Below are 16,939 nucleotides of genomic sequence, written 5' to 3'. Positions count from 1 at the left end.
GATGTAATATACCAGTGCTTCTAGTAGTAGCCGCTTTGCCGGCGGCTCTGCTGCTGCTGCTGCTGCTGCTGCTACTGCTGCTACTGTCTCTGCTATATCGAATCGGGCGCGCGCGAGATCTAGAAAGTCGATATATAAAGGACTTAGTAGTGCGGAAGCGATGCGAATAGGTACGCGTAAAGGAAGATTACTATATAATAGCATAAAGTCGGAAGGAAATACGGGTAGTATCCACATCCCTAACCGCTTAGCGGCTATTCCTATTAGATCCTATAGCAAAAGTGGATCTCTACGGTTTAGAAATCTATATAGCACACAGATTCAACAGTAGGCTAACTGTCTACAGCATATTAGGAGATTACAGTAGACGTACAGCTAAAAATAACTTATACAGTTGGACTAAGAATTGCTATAAGATTACGGTTTTTTCTTACCCTATGTGCGCGCTAAGGTACCCGGCTGCAACTTGTGATAGGACCCAAGGAAGCGAGGCGCGTCGACCACTGGCCACTCGCACTCGCCAGGACAACGTGTCCGTGCAAGATCAACGTCCAAGATCATCGAAACATGCGCAGCCCATCCACGTCTTAGCTGCTGACCTCAGTGCAGGTTAGGTCGCAGAGAAGGATTGAGGTCACAAGCAAGTCATGGGATCGTGGTCAGAACGAAGCAGTATGTGATATGTGTGGTATGTGATTGTATTAACCTACAGTGTGTCGAGGTAGTAGCGGTAGTAGTTGGGTGATATCTCGTCATCGTAATCTCCTCTTTCTCTCTCTCATGTCCTCCTCCTTCCCTTCTCCACTACAAGTCTACAAATGCACAAGTTAAAAATGAAAACAGATTGATGTGTGCGCATGGCTCGCCGGCCATGGCAGCTTGATATCTTTCCAAGAGCAATAAACGCCTTCGCCATGAGTGTGACCAGGTTCGGCCTGATATCCTGGAACGATGATGGTCGTCCCTGTGCTTCGAGTCGTATCCCAAAAGGAAGCTCTGCGGTGCTGTGTCCGTTGATCCAATCGAGGTCTTCAACAAATTTCAAACAAATAGAAAACGATTTTTGACAGCGGTAACGAGCGAAGAACTTAAAAGTTCTGTGCTATGCCCGAGTTTCCTTGCTGATAATTGCCTGGCTGTTGTATGCGCGTGTTCCGTCGTGCCGATACATCCTGCACAACTGGCATGCCATCTTGGCCACCAGTCCCACCATACGAGCCGTCTCCATACGGGCCATGTTGGCTGTATCCATACCCTGCCGCTGGATTGTAAGGCTCATAAGAAGATGGCACGCTACCAGGCGGTGGCATCTCTGCCGAGATATCCGAGTGTGCGCCTGTCGTGTATGTTGACGAGGCGTTCGAAGGACCGCGCTTCACGGCTCCTTGTGTGCCAGCTCCGGCTATAGGTCCTTGACCCAAAGACCCGATGTCGCTGTTCATGGTCTCTCGCCTTTGGTGCATGAGAGGATCGCCACTCTGTTCGGAGACTCCACCACCAGGCGAATGGCCGCCGTATGGGGTGCTACCCGCGTCAGAGAGCTGGCCTTGGGTATGGCCTCCAGAGAGGGTGGTCGACATCTTACGATTCGATGCGCCCGCCGCACCCCATCCACGGTAGCCGTTATTGTCTTCCGACATTTCGTGGCCGCTTTCTGAGACGACGGTAGGAAGGGTGGGATCATTGTTGGGGTTGAAGCCATAATCCTCGACCTCCTTACGGCGCGCCTCCTCCGCAGCCTTCTTTTGCTTCCTTTTCCTCCAGAAGAAGATACCGGCGAGTACTAAGAGTGCGACAACGACTACAGGAACCACGACTGCGATGGCGGTGACTCCAGCAGTGCTAAGTCCACCGCCACTGCCGCTTCCACTGCTTCCACCGCCGGTGTTAAGCGCGGCTTGTGACGAAGTTGCGCTGCCAGTGCTGCTCGTAAACTGCGTGGTCACAGGTGATTGCGATGGCGAGTTTGTCAGAGTGACAACGACAGTTATAGGTGTGTCAGTGTCGGTGGGGTTGGTTGGAGATTGAGTTACGACCGATGTAATTACTCGGGTGGTCGGCGGCACGGACGACAGGCTGAGTGTGCTTGTTGAAACGACTTGCTGGCTGCTCGTTGTCGGCGCTCGAGTAGTCGTTGTGGGAGACACAATCTCGGAGGAGACGGAGGAGCTGATGGAAGAAAGGATGCTCGAGCTGCTCTCGGCCGGGTTGGTAGTCGAGGTGACTGGGGCGGGATCAGTTGTGGTGGCCATGGTAGAGGTGCTGGTGGTGGTGGTGGGAGGGGTGGAAATAGAGGAGGTGGCTATCAGTCGTTAACGCTGCGGTAGGCTTCGCGCAATTTGCGCGGACAAAGCAGCGCACAACTTGTGGACAAGGAAAGGGAAACGATCAATGGGGTCGAGTAAGACGTACTGGTAGAGTTCGACATCGTGAGGGCGGCACAGTGCACAGGATGGCGACACAGCAGAAAAGTACTTGGGTACCTGCGCGGTGTCTGATTCGCTGGGGCGTCGTATTAGCAGCGAGCCCAGGCAAGCACGGCAAGAGTCGAGAGTCGGGACGTGGAATGCTGCAGTGCGCTCAGCTTGCCGCATAAGCGAGTCGACAGCGCTGCGAGGAAATGGAGTCGTAGTGTCGGGTAGACGGTGTAGTGCAGTCGCTGCTCGCAAGATGGAATGTTCGATGGCTTCGATGGACCTGGGCTTCGTTGAGATGAAACCTTCGTCGCTCCTCTGGCTCCTCTGCCCCCTGCTCCGTCTGGTTCTAGGGCGCCTCTATTCTACGCACACGTTCCCGTGGGTCGTCGTCGTCGTCGTCGTCGCCGTCGCCGTGAGCTGCTCGGCGCCTCTCGTGCTCTGCTTGCTGGTCGGTTCAACCTTACGGCGGCTCTTCAAGCAGAGAGCGTCACAGGCTGGCAGATGCGCAGCAGGAAGAGAACAGAAGCTCGAGATGAACGCCTCGGAGGTGGAAAAGCCGACACACCTAGCACAGTGCGTCGCCTCATTTCCTGATCCACCGGCCGCGCAGAAGGTGCTGCTATGCCAGAAACAGCCAGATCATCTCGTTTATTACCTGGTCGACTCGCATCTACGACGTTGCGCTTCCTCCCGTCTGCCTTGATGCCATCTCCAAAGTGACGCGGTTAAGCGTGGATATCCTCGCCGACCACGAGCACAAGGCTGGCTGCTGACAGAATAATAATACCAACTGCATGCGCCCTGCTACCACTCATGGCCACGGCCACACCTCCTACAGTACAACACCGACCCTCCAAGGCGCTCAGGAGGAGTGACCGAAGCTGGCTGACGTGCCGATACCTGCAGTAGTGACAATGTAGTGTGCCGACCCCTCGCCAATGGCATCGTGCCATCGTGCCAACCTCGGCCCCGATACGAAGAAGCTTGTCGTACCTTGATGCGGCTCTGCTATTTTCCATTTTGGAACTCCAACTGGAAGGACCCCTCGGTCGCAACTGGAAGCTTGAAAGTGCAGCACTCAGTCTCAGTGCAGAGCTCTTGAATGTTTCCAGGGTCATGGAAGCAGCAAACAAGAAGCCAAATAATCATTGTGTCTCTGAGCAACGAGCACGACCTCCCAGAGTCCCAGTCCGATCCCTGATGTTGCAGCCACACGTCCCATCTCGTACAAGGATTCTCAAATACGACATCACACCCAAAATATCCTTGGAATTCAGCTTTCGACTTGATAATAACACGATTTGGCTACTGGCACTCGCAAAAGCATGATTTAGATAGATGCTCGGCATTTCCGATTACGACCTATCTATGGCAAGCGCAGGTCGCACAGCAGCAGCACTCTGGCTGGGTGCATTGTGAGATCGGGACATATGCCGGAGGATCACACGAGTGCTCCCGCCGTTGATGATAGACGACTGTGAGAGCGGTAGCCGGCAGTGCTTCTGCGACAAATTGATTTGCTGTAGAACTACAGCCCTGCATCGTTCTTTCCGAGGGAAAAGAAGCAACAACCCTGCGACAAAGCTATCATGGTGACCGCTTCCACTGCTCAGCGATCTCACGATGCGTCAAAAACTCCACCTCATCCCCAAAGCTCTGTAACCACCGCAAGAATCTCTCCACCATCCCCTTAACCGCCTCCGTGGTTAAGTCCGTCGAACACCCACCCTAGCAATCCCCTTGTCAGGTTCCACTTTCCATGCTAAATCCGGTGTGGCCCTATACAAAACTGCATCGCCCCTCGAATAGCGATCGTGTCCGATTGGGGCTCGGATTCAGCCGTAGTAGAGCTTAAGGTTAAGAAGCCGACACTCTTACGAGTCGTCGCTAGTAAAGGTTCTATAGTCTAAACTCTACTAAGTAAAGGTGTAGAAAGTATAGAAGAAGGCATATAATAGAAGCGCTAAGCACGCTATCGAGACAGGTATATAGACTATATAGACTATAGATTAAGACCTTCTAATAACTAATTAGCTACTAACCGAGTCTCGGCTGTCTCGTATACACCGTCGACTAAGTCGCTATAAGCTTAGTAAAGAGACACTTCTAGTACTAATTAAACCGCCGAGTCTACTTAAGAAGTAGTTTAATATTAGTCTACTTATAGCTAAGGTTAACCGGCTCGTAGAGGCAGTAAGGGACTTAAGGGTAGATATAAACCTCCTATAGAAGGAGGTTAAGAAGGAGGTTAAGAAGGAGATTACGGAGTCGCCTATAGTAGTTGCTAGCTCCGCTAAAGAAGGCTCTCGAAGTAAGGTAATAGCTATTAAGAGGGCGGAGTTTAAGGCACTCTAGTTAAAGGTTAAATAGCTATATAAGACGATTGCCTCGCTTATAAAGATGCAGTATGCTTTAAATGCTAGCTATAAAGCTAACTTATTAGCAATAGCGACTATTGTTAATCGCTAGCAGAGGTTAAAGAGCCCTCCGGCTTTAGGCTCTCGAAGAAGGTATATAGATTAGGCTAGTTATACTATATTAAGTTATATGCCTTATATAAGGCAATAGGACTATAATATAAGTAGGCGTGTATTAAATAGTGTTTATCCTTCTTATTAAGAGGCTAGTATTTGAAGCCCTAAGCGGTCCTTACGTACTTATAGAGATAGTAACGCTAGCGCTTAAGAACAGGCTTCTAGGAGTATATAGCGTTACCCCTACGAGCGAGGTAGCGAGCTTCTTTAGTAGTAGGAAGGCTATCGCCCTTTCTAATCTAATAGCGCTTCTATCGAGCTCCGCTAGTATTATAGGTATAACCTACGATAAACTAGCCTTATTGCCTAGGCGGCGGAGGCGTTAGCGTACGATTAGCCTTTACCGTCGCCTCTATAGCGAGGCGAGCATTCTTCTTACTTTGTGCCTTCTGCACTATTTGCTACGCTAGTTTAACTCTAAACTCGCGTTAGTTATTAAAGTCCTTATCCTTCTTATCGCTACGAAGAAGTATATATACGTTAATAATAGCAGTATTAAGTAGGAAGTAGAATAATAGATACTAACCCTTCCTTAACTTATACTAAGAGGAATAATAGAACTAGAGCTAATTATAGATATCTACGCTACCTATATAATTATTATAGCGAGCTACGATGCTTAGTAATAACTTCGGTTCTCGTTCTTCTTTCTAGTAAGATCGTACGTAGTTATCGATAAAGGCGTTATTACTAGCTCGTAGGCGTACTCGGAGGCGTGTTTCTCGGCTTCGTAGATCGATAGCATTCGTAAGGAACTAAACGAGATTTCTGTCCTACTAGACAACCGCTGCTATACTATAAATTACCTTATATAGCAGTATATCGAATAGGAAACGAGTCGTCTTATAGTTTAGTAGTAGAAAGGTCGATTTCTTCCGCCCTCCCTTTTTTAGACTACCTCTATTTAGGCGCTTCGTAGAATAGTCGTATTTGTGTATATAGGCTATATTACGCAAGAGGAAAGCACGTAAATAACTATTTAGGTTTAGCGTCGTGCCTCCTATTCTAGCGAAGCGCCTAACGGCAAACCGCTAGGAGCGGGTAGTGCTATAGAGGTTATATAACTAGTATAGAATTTAGAGGCTTTGTAGGTCGCAATCTATCGCACTTTTATATAGGACATATATCGTACGGGACCTAGACAAATAGCTAAACTTGTATATTACGCAATTACGGTATAGAAAATGCGAAAATTAACAATGTTATAGTTAGTATAAGTAAGGTATACGTATAGGCTAGCTATAGAGCCTACCCCTACCCTGCTATACAAACGGTAACAATCGCTAGCGAATGTTCGGACAACTATGTTTCTAGGCCTTCCTAATGCCCTCTACAACCTCTAAGTATTCGCGTTACTATATCTTGTTAGGCAGTAGAGCGATTATGCTATATCTCTAGCTTTGTCTCCCGCTTCTACTTTACTTCTTCTTAGCAATTTAGAAACTATTACGCACGGACCTGCATACGCGTACTGCACTCGAATGCTCCGCTTCGCGCGCTTCTTAATGCGTCTACTTCTTAATTATAGCCTCTAAATCTACTACATCTATTACTAAATCGTTTCTAGAACTAGCGATTCTGTTACTAAATCGTTTCTAGAACTAGCGCTTCGAGAACTAGCGCTTTAAGAACTAGCGCTTCTAGAACTACTATAGGCGGAGAGAAAGTACGCCGTAAGGCGCGGTAGAAAGAGAAAGAGGCTAAGATAGCGGCTAACAAGGCAGCTAAGGACACAAGTCGGCTAGCGTAGTATACACCGCTTCTAGGCCGCTCGGCAATTAATCGAGAGCGTCTAGACTTTAGTCTTAAGCAACTATTGCCTCTGCCTAAGCAACGCGATCGGTATCTTGCTTATTTCTAGAAGAGATGCGAGAATATTAAGACCGAGTCGCTTATACGTATCTAGGAGACGGTATAGGAAGTAGGCTAGCATTTAGAGGCTATTCCTATATAGCGCGATATTATCGTCGCTAGTCTAACTAAGATCCTAGACATACTGTACCTAGGCAAGGAATATATACTAATAGAGGCCTAGATCGAGGTCTTGTACGCGCTTATCTACGGACAAGCCGATGTGCTTATAATCGCTCGTACCGGCGAGGGTAAGAGCTTAGTTTTGTAGGGCTTTACGCTGTTAATAGGCATAGTTACTATTTAAGTCGTCCTACTTAATCGTCTTAGTGCTAAGTAGGCAGTAGCTATCGAGTATATCGGTCGAGGCGAGGGACTAGTCTATTTATGCTATATTACTACTAAGACTAAGCGTCTAGATCTAGCAATCTACGACAATATTAAGAATAGTAAGATCTGGTATATCTTGCTTAGTCTAGAATAGGCCGCTATACCGCAATTTAAGGAGCTTCTACGCGATCCTGTAGTCCGTAATCGTATCGGCCTCGAGGTATTTAATAAATGCTATCTTATCTATAAATAGGGCGAAGAGGCTAACTTCCGACTAGAGTATTCGCAAGTCTACTAGATTCGCGAGTACCTGCGTATCGATACCCTTATTCTATGCGTATCCGCTACAATGTCCGAGGCAATAACCGAGTATGTCCTTTAACACTCTAGTATACGTACTATCGGTAATAGCTACTTCTAGTCTCGTATTATTCGCAGTAGCATCGATCGTCTAGAGGTTATATATATCGTTAAGTATATCCCTAAGGACCTATTAGCAACGTATAACTACCTATACTATATTATCGACTATACTGTCTCGTATAATGTACTAGAAGGAGAACGTGTCTTAACAAAGGGCGAAGCTATACTATAGAAGATACGTAAAGTCCTTGTCTTTATCGATAGTTGTAAGCACTGCGCTAATTTCGTCTTAGTAGTACGTAGCTAGCTTGTATAGCTTACGAAGGATTATCTAGATCTAGCAAAGCGGTATATATATACTCGCGCTAATAGTAGTATCGATATAACCTATACGATTATAGTATATACTGCGACAGTTCTAACCTTCGATTAAGACTCTCGATATATAGAATACTATAAGCCTAACTCCGAGATCCGCTATATTAGCGCAATAACAGCCTTTAGTATTAGGCTTAATGTTCCTAATATTAGCGATGTTATCTAGGTAAAGCTGCCTATTACTAGGGATGTAGGCGATATAATATAGCGCCTTAGTCGTATCTATCGAGACCTAACGAAGCTGTTTTCGGAAGGCTTCCTAACTAAGCTATATTTCTATAGACCTCGTGCCTTCTTCCTCGTTCTATACTATAGTAGCGATTAGATTAAGAAGATGCTAGAGGGTTCTACGGCTATTGCCGTACTAACTCTAACTACTAGCTGTAGTCGTAGCGGCCGTAGTCGTAGCGGTCGTAGTCGTAGCGGTCGTAGTCGTAGTCGTAGTTATAGCGGAGGTACTAGTACGAGTAGGCTTCGGTAGGTCGAGATCCCCGGCGAGGATATTAGTAGCGTTAGTAATTAGGATAATGTCCGTAGTAATGCGGCGTCTAATGCTAGCGATAGTAGAGGTAAGAAGAAGAAGTCCGAATTCTAGAACAAGACTAAGCTAAAAGCCCGAGCCTTAGTCCCTAGGGTCTTTATAGATGCATTTAATAGCTATATCGTTAACCCGAATCGTTGCTTCCGTACCGTTATAAATAAGGAGTATAGCGAGCATATAGCGATCTTTTTATATCTAAAGGGCATAGCCGATCTAGTAGACTATTGTAACTAGTACAACCCTAAGCTAATAAAGGACCTGCCTCTACTACCGAAGCCGCTTCGAGATGTTAAACCTATTATACTACTAGGCGTAGGATCTCGACTAGCTTGTATACTACTATATATTAGGAAGTAGTGCTTAGAGAAGGCCGACGGTATGTTTCCGTTAACTAGCCGACGCTTCCGTATCCTAGGCAGTTACTTTATAAAGGATCGTCTTATATAGGCGGTAGCTAATATCTTTAAGTTAGCTCGCGAGTACGAGTCGTAGGTAGATATTAACTTAGAGAAGGTATTAAATGCCGCATAGGAGATAAAGGATTAGTAGTATAAGGATATAGCTCTACCGGAGTTATATACTGCTCTAAATAGTATAGCTAAGTAGGTGTATACTAACTAGGAGGCTGCAAAGGTCGCTAAGGCAAAGAAGAAGGAGGAGGCTAAGGCGGTAAAGGAAGCTACTAAGAATCCGTAAGCATAAGGCTAGACTATATAGCAATTAATACTAGAGGAACGAGAGGTAGAGCTTCTTAGTATACGACAAGGCCTATACTAGTCCGCCTAGGCTAATACTATCCGCTAGGTAGCTATAATTAACTAGCAAATCTAGGCTAACGCTGCCTAGGGTATAGCAGCTGCTGCTATTAATCCTTAAGCTAGACTAAGTATACCTATTGCTAGTCCTTCGACGGCGGTAAAGCGTACTAAGCGCGGTAACGGTAGTATTACGAAGAGGCCTCGTACCGGAGCATCTCTTTAAGTCGATAATAGCTCTTTACCGTCTTCCTCGTCTAAAGAGGACTAGGTCGAAATTACCGGGGAGGAAGCCTAGCAGTTGCTTACATAAGCATACTATACCCGTAGTAGTCGCAATATCCGCGTCCCTTAGGTAGCAGAGGGGGTATTTAGCGAGGGAGCCTCTAAGAGAAGCTATAGTAGGGCTAGCAGCCGTAGGAGTGCCTTTAGCGATAATATTCTATCGTAGTACCTACTAGGCAGAGGTTAAAGAGTCCGGGATAATAGCTAAATTAAGGATATAGATTCTTAGAGTCGATGCCTATACGAATTTGTTTGTTCTATTACTGTCTTCTATTATGTACTTGTAAGCTCGCTATATAGGCTCTTTACTACCCTTCTATTATGTCCTTATAGGTCTATTATGTCCTTATAGGCTCGCTAAGCATATTTGCCCTCGTAGTCGAGTATATTACCTTAGCTGTCGACGCGCTTGCCTATAAGGGCTTATAAATAGTCGTAAGTGTCGATAGTCGTAGGTATCGATAGTCGTAGGTATCGATAGTTAAATCGTATATAGGAGCTAGTCGAGGAGCGTAAATGCGAGGAAGCGATAAGGATACCGAGTCCCGCTAAGACCCCGGATTTAGTATAGTAGAGCGCTTAATTAGTAGGATTAAACGTTATAGCTGCTTCCTTCCGCGTATTAATAATACCTTTACGACTTTTATAACACTAATATAGCGAGATACGTCGATTTAGCGCGTTTCTAGCAAATAGCGCTAACAAAAGTGTCTAATACGATAACGACGGCCGCCTTAGGCACTAAGAACTGCCTCCGAAACCCGAGAAGTTACTAATACTAGCGACACTAGCGATACTAGCGACACTAGCGACATTAGCGACACTAGCGACACTAGCGACACTAGCGATACTAGTACCAAAACTATACTTATTGCACCGCGTACTCTTACAGGCAATACAATATATATAGTAAGGATAGATACGTAGGGCGATAATATATATCGAGCGTAAGCACTCTTCGAGAAGCTACGATAGCCCTCTTACGTTAACGCCCTCTATTACTTAGACTCTCCCTAGAACGATTATTCCGATAACTAGTTACTATATAAGGCAGAGAAAACGAATAGTAGCGTCCGGGGATCTAATTAACTAGCGGCACTAAGCGGCTATAGAAGCATACACTCCGAAGCATACTAGTATTACACATAGCCTATATGCTACGCGTAATACGTAACAATTAACGCATTCTATTACTAACTATAGTACGCGAGGTATATAGGAAGGGACTTATTAAGCGAAATACGATAGCGATCGCTAAAGCGACACTTATTAGTACCTAGACAATAATAGAGTATAACCGCGCCCTTAGTATTAGAGACACCGCAGAAAAGGGTTGTCGAGCGCGTTGCAGTCGTATAGCAATGTTAATGCGCTTGCTAGAAGAGGCGCACTATAGTCGGATAATAGTCTTAATGCGCTCGGTTCGGATCGGTACGTACTATAGTCGAATAGTAGTCTTAATACGCAAAGGGCTGCAGTCGTATAGCAGTGCTGCAGTCGTATAGCAGTAAAGACTAAGACTAAGACTAATCGCCTTCGGGCTTAAGTATACTAGAGGCCCTTACGTACTAAGGTTATTATAACTAACAGTCCTAACGAAGGCGTTACGCCGACTTAACTAGATGCGCATATATTATCCTATAAAGAATCCGAACGTAGGAAGCCTATAGCCGCTACTTAAGGTGTACCTTACTAAAGAGTTTTTACCGAGTTAGGCCTATAGCAATGCTACGAACTAACCTGCTTAGTAGGAGAGTCGCTATCGAGCCGCTACTTAAGGTATACCTTACTAAAGAGTTTTTACCGAGTTAGACCGTTAGCCGCATTATAGGTGTACCTTACTAAAGAGTTTTTACCTCCGCTAATCTATCTAAGACCTCTGTAGTCTGCACTAAGACTGCGATGTTCTAACAACAACTGTGCTCTTTCGGTTAAATGCGTAGTCGGTGCCCGCTAAAGCTATAGAAAACAACCTACTCGCTAGGAGAGTCGCCTCGCAACGTCTTACTTAGCAAAGCCTATCGGAGACTAAAAGGACTAAACAAACTACCTGCCGAGGAACCTTAACTAACTTAAGCGGTTCTATTAGTAGCAAGCCGTAGGACTAGTTAGGAGATAGTGTTAATCGCTATAGAGCTACCTATATGCGACAAAGAGGTATCGATACTATTACTATTAAGAGCTAATAGCTAGTATATTGCTAGGGGTGTTAGTATATTAGTATATATATAGAAGAAGAAGAAGTTAAGCTAGAAAGCGGTAGTCTATATCGGCGTATCGCAGGTAAGGTTTGCCTCTACTAATAGCAATGCGCTATTATAATAATAGTAAGGCAACAATAACGGCTATGTATTACCGCAGGGCGAGGAACTATACTATAGTACCTAAGGCTGCGATAAGTCGGCCTCCTTAGGCGCGGTAATAGCTAAGGCAATATGCTCGAAAGCAAGCCCGCTTAGCGAGCTTATAAGGATATAATAGAAGGGTAGCAAGGAGCTAGTATATTAGTTATCTGCTTAAGGAAATAAGGATTCTATAACATAAACACAACGACCGACAGACTAATGCTTTATACTTTACTACTACTAAGTATAGACGCAGTAGCAGTATAGCCGCGACCGCCTCTAGATCTACTACTAACACCGCTACCGATTGCTTAATCGTCGATCTTATAGAATAGGCGTTGTACGCTAGCAAGGTTATCCTACTTAGTATCGGCCTCTAGATCTAGTACTATATCCTCGATAGGGCCGTAGTCTCTATCGACCTCTTCCTAACCTACTAACTGCTCGATAACGGTAGCGAAGCTACGACTATAGCGCTAGTTAGCCTCGTTAAAGTTGTCGATCTTAGACTAGATAATATCTAATCTAAGGAGCTAAATATCGTCGGAGAGTAGGAACTTAGTACTAGTCTACTACTTTGTAAAGCTATTAATATAAATCTTGTCCGCGCGATTAAAGACATCCGAGCTACTATCCTTCTTAGTACGGTAGCTAGTACGCTAAATACTAGAATTCTCCTTAAACATATTCTTTAAGACTCGAGTCGCTTTACGGTTGCTAGCGACCTTCTTAAATATTGTAGCAAGGTCGTAGGTCGAATTGCTAAACTGCTTAATGTCCTCTAAGTACTCGTAATTGTATAACTTGAGCTATTTATTAGAAGCAACTGCCTTGCCCTTCTTACTAGAAGGATTAACGTACCTAGTCGATAGTACGGCCTTCTATACCTCCGGAGATCTGCCTTTATTTAGTAACTAATGTAGGTAGATTATAAGCCGACCGTAATTAGATTGTCTTGCTCCGAAGAAGGAAGGAATTAATAGACCGACGACCTAGCGGAGGTAGCCGATATCCTATATACGGACGGCATATCGCATACGCTTAAAGATCGAGATTTCCTAGAGTATACGATATATACTAGTAAAGGCATTATCTAGCTTAGCTTCCGGGTCTACATTGTCTAGATCCGATACTAAATCGCCTTCCTATACCTCTAAGCTAAAGGCAAGCTAGTATACCTTCTCGAGAAGACCTAGGTATTCTATAGTAGGCAGGTCGTTAAAGGCCTCCTTTACAATATTAACCTTAGTAATGTTTCTCTCTATATCTACCTTATTAAAGTCGATCTTACTACGGCTCTCGAGCAACTGTCGAGCGATTGTAAAGACTCGAGCCCTAAAAGACTTGTCTATAGTACTCTAGCCTCGGAAGAACTTAAAGTTCTTTAGATCGACCTCCTTTAGGCCCTAGAAGTCAATATCTAACTAGATTAAAGTAGAGAATAGGAGTCTCTCGCCTGCCTTATTATAGGTCTAGTAGGTACGGAAGACGGTTATATAGGTATTTATAAAGATATAGAACTATGTAGGAGATAGCAATATAAACTTGCGCTATTCGTATAGCTCCGAATTCTTAACGCACTTAAACAGAATAGCTAAGGTACGCTCGATAGTTAACTAGTCGCTAACGTAGATAATTAGTCGCTTTAACTATACTAGCGAGTCGCGAGGGATACCTATATTATCTAGGAAGATATTATTATGCACGAGCTTAGAGCCCTAGGTAGAGATCTCGTCGTTAAAAGAGACTAGCTACGAGTAGACCTTGTCCGGTATAGGCCTAAAGGACGACTCGATATTAGGGAACGAGGGCACTTCTAGGCCTGCTGCCTTAATATTCTTAGACGGTCTATTACTAATAACAGACTCGATAGCCTTATAAATCTAGAAGATTGCGACAGCCTTAGCCGTATTACCGTCCTTATTATAGTTTTCGATAATATTGTCGATTAGTATAGGTATAGTACGGTCGAGTATGTCCTATATTAAGCTATCTTTAGGCATATCGTTATAGGTGCTAATAAACGAGGTTGTTATTGCTATCTACTTATTAGTATCTCTAATAACCTAGTCCCGCTTCTTCTCTTATCGATTGAAGTTATCGAATGCGATCTACGAGGTAGGAAGTAGAGCGATTACCTTTACCTATTAACGGGCCTAATTAGCGTTCTTCTTAATAAGTTCCTAGATAGTGTCGTACCTATTAGTAATACCTATATTACTAAGGGTGTCGATAATATATATAGGCGCTCTACCGCTATATACTAGGTATAGCCTAAGAGCCTTAGTTAAGAAGGACGAACGCTTAGCTACTATAGAATGTACGACGATGTATATAATAGTACAAGTACGCTTCTAGACAATACTACGCTTATCTTCGAACGATATAGTATACTGCTTATACTTTCTACGAGTATTAGGTAGCAGGCTAGAATCTAGTAGATTAAACCACGTTAGCGCACGAGTCTTAATTGTTTAAGCTATATCCTAGAGATTGCGCGGCTGCAAGCCCTCCTCGCTTTTATACAAATCGAAGAAGTCCTTACTAATAAGGCCCTTTAGCTTATTACGCAAGACGACAGAGCTAACGAGGCCTTCGTTAGGGAATACTCGCTAAATAGTGTCTATATTAGCCCGGTATATCGTAGTGCCTAGCTTGCCGGCCTATATAACTAGTAGCTTCTCGAATAGTATAGTAAAGGATCTTAGTTGCTGTATAATAGCCTTATACTTCTACTTCGGATTTATGCTAGCTACTAGGCCTTCTTTATCGGCTCCCTCTTCCTAGATATTACTAATGCTACTAGGGCCTAGCATCTATCTAGTACGATTATGCTTATTAGGTGCATTAGACCGCAACTCGCGCTATAGCTTACTCTTACTAAGTTCTTCTTCCTCCTCGCTAGTATCCTTATTGTTAGTCTTATCTTTATCTTTATCCTTATCTTCTAGCGTATAGTTAACGACCTTGCCTTTCTACTATATAGACTTGCGAGGGGTCGGCTCGAGGATAGTACGTTAAGGCCTAGCCGGGCGCTAGTTAGATCGAGTAGGCCGGTTGCGAATTATGTCCTTAGATGTCTAGAGATCGTGCTAGCTATCGGACAGGAAGATAGCTTAACGAATACAAGCGGCTTCGTTAATCTTAGAAGGCGGATCGAGACCTTAACCCTATCCTAGTAGCTTAGTGTCCTCGTCTTCCTCGTCTTCTTCTAGGAGCTCGGTTAGGTCGCTTGTTTATTAACCTAGATGCTTAGTTTCCTCGTTTTCTTCTTCTTAATTACTAAGGTCTTGCTAGTTGCCTAGCTATATACTATAGATATAGACTTATACGCTTTAAGCGACTTATAGCGCATCGGACGAGAGCTTAGTAAGGTCGCTTATCTCTTAGTTATTAGCTATATTACCGGTATTGCGAGTGCAGTTGTAATTGTATAGCGAAGAGCTGCTATTATAGAGAAGTAGAAGGTAGTAGACGGAAGGGGAACGCTATAGAAGGTCGCGGTTAGGGATAAGTAGAGCCTTTATTTAGTAGGCGCGAGCGCGACGCGTTAATATCGTATATATAAGCGTACGGACCCTTGTTAAGCGGAAAGATATATATTCGAACTAGATCGGTCTTATTCTGTTACCGTATTACTACCGCCTTTCTATAGTTATATCGACCTCGTAATATTGCTTTAGCTCGATCGCCTCCTAATACCTTCTAAAGTAATATAATACGAGACGACACTCGATATTAAAATAGTTATAGATAGCGACTCGATCTAGGATCGCATCGCCTGCATCTATCCTATCGATAAGTAGTCTAACTTGCCCGACTAGGTCTGCTACGACGGCTTCGATCGCGGCGGTAAGACTAAAGCTAAGAATAAGACCCTCGAGCCTCTTATATACGGAGAAGTCTAGGAGCTAGTTGTTAACGTTAAGGCGTATCTATATACTAAGCATATTAAGTACGACATTGTCGAGAATACAATAAAGCGCTTACTAAAGGATATAGGCAAGGATATAGAACTATCGGAGACCTAGATTAGTATTCTTTAGGGCCTTGTCTTCGGCGGTAGTAGTAGCGGCAGCGGCAGCGATAGCGGCATTAAGCCGATTAAGCGCGCTAATAATAAGAATAACCTCGTCTACTAGGCATATACTATTATAACCGGTTCGATTATTAGTAATACTATCGGCGCTACGAACGAGGAGGAGATAGCCGATAAGATAGCAGACTCTTAGCTTAATTAGGTCGATTAAAAGGACAACAACCTAGAACAAAGCGGCAGAGTCCTTATATCGGATAATAGTGTATATCCTAGTGCTATTGCTTAATAGGATACTAATTTCCGACTAGAGATCTAGCTAGCTTGTACTAACCTCCGCTTATCGACTATATCTTAGTACTATAATATCCTATAGCGTTCTTGCAAGCATAAAAGAGTTTCGAAAAGGGCATACCTAGAACCTCCGGGCATTAGATATTATATATTACGAGGTGCGATTTAGTATACGTAGCGATAGCGATAGTATCTTAGCAACGAGAAGTTATATATACCTACTTCCTTACTTAGTATCTATCTAGAGTGCTATACGATGCTCCGCTAAGTGTTGTATATATAGTTTTTCAATGTTGTGTTTTAGTATATATTAGCAAGCCGGACAGCTATATAGGGTAGCGTCGCGAGATTTAACGCTATATATCGTATATTCGTCGCACTAACGTGATTTTTAGATCGGTATATTCGTAATTAGCAGCGCTACAACCTCTTAGTGTTATATTGTCGTAAAAGTAATGTCGCGTTGTAATCGCTATACTAGCCTCTATAACTATACTAAATCTAAGTAGTTGCCCTACAGACCTCTAGCAAGAAGAATTAGGGATGTAGTATTTAATTAGTTGTTCGGATAGTCGGCACTTTAAACCCTAATTCTAAGCTGTTACGTGTAATCTAAGCGTAATTCTTTATCTAGAGGTCTGCCGTAGAGATAGTTTTTAGAAGCTAACCTAGTTTCTCGAATTTAGCGCCTCTCTAAGGCTACGATAAGGAGCTAGACCTTACTATACTAGTCGCTCCGATGCCGAGATGCTTTAATATAGCAAATAGGACTACATTGTTAAATAGGTTATCTATAAATATATAGAAGTA

General features: G+C 44.1%; 3 protein-coding genes across 3 annotated transcripts; 2 read left to right on the top strand and 1 right to left on the bottom strand.

The window, feature by feature from the left end:
• Positions 1-437: 437 nt before the first annotated feature.
• On the top strand, positions 438-680 carry MYCFIDRAFT_173289 (uncharacterized protein; the record flags this gene model as incomplete). Its single annotated transcript, XM_007926694.1, has 2 exons — positions 438-603; positions 634-680. 2 exons carry the CDS (start codon positions 438-440, stop codon positions 678-680), a joined length of 213 nt encoding a protein of 70 aa, XP_007924885.1.
• MYCFIDRAFT_210833 (uncharacterized protein) lies at positions 661-2,998 on the bottom strand. The gene is made up of 2 exons (XM_007926693.1): positions 2,413-2,998; positions 661-2,224 (listed from the first exon to the last, which is right to left on the bottom strand). The coding sequence occupies exons 1-2, from the start codon at positions 2,426-2,428 to the stop codon at positions 1,089-1,091; spliced, it is 1,152 nt and encodes a 383-aa protein (XP_007924884.1). The 5' UTR covers positions 2,429-2,998; the 3' UTR covers positions 661-1,088.
• Positions 661-11,365, top strand: MYCFIDRAFT_207219 (uncharacterized protein; the record flags this gene model as incomplete). The annotated part of the gene is made up of 12 exons (XM_007926692.1): positions 661-2,223; positions 2,413-2,561; positions 2,585-3,030; positions 3,056-3,141; positions 3,179-3,307; positions 3,338-3,504; positions 3,530-3,599; positions 3,627-3,866; positions 3,900-3,913; positions 3,944-4,119; positions 4,150-4,188; positions 11,351-11,365. Exons 2-12 carry the CDS (start codon positions 2,453-2,455, stop codon positions 11,363-11,365), a joined length of 1,491 nt encoding a protein of 496 aa, XP_007924883.1. The 5' UTR covers positions 661-2,223; positions 2,413-2,452.
• Between the last annotated feature and the right edge of the window lie 5,574 nt (positions 11,366-16,939).

The sequence above is a fragment of the Pseudocercospora fijiensis genome (assembly GCF_000340215.1).
Source record: "Pseudocercospora fijiensis CIRAD86 unplaced genomic scaffold MYCFIscaffold_3, whole genome shotgun sequence".
Classification (NCBI taxonomy): Eukaryota; Fungi; Ascomycota; class Dothideomycetes; order Mycosphaerellales; family Mycosphaerellaceae; genus Pseudocercospora; species Pseudocercospora fijiensis.
Note: the sequence above shows the minus strand (reverse complement) of the source record. Positions and strands in the feature narration are given on the sequence as shown.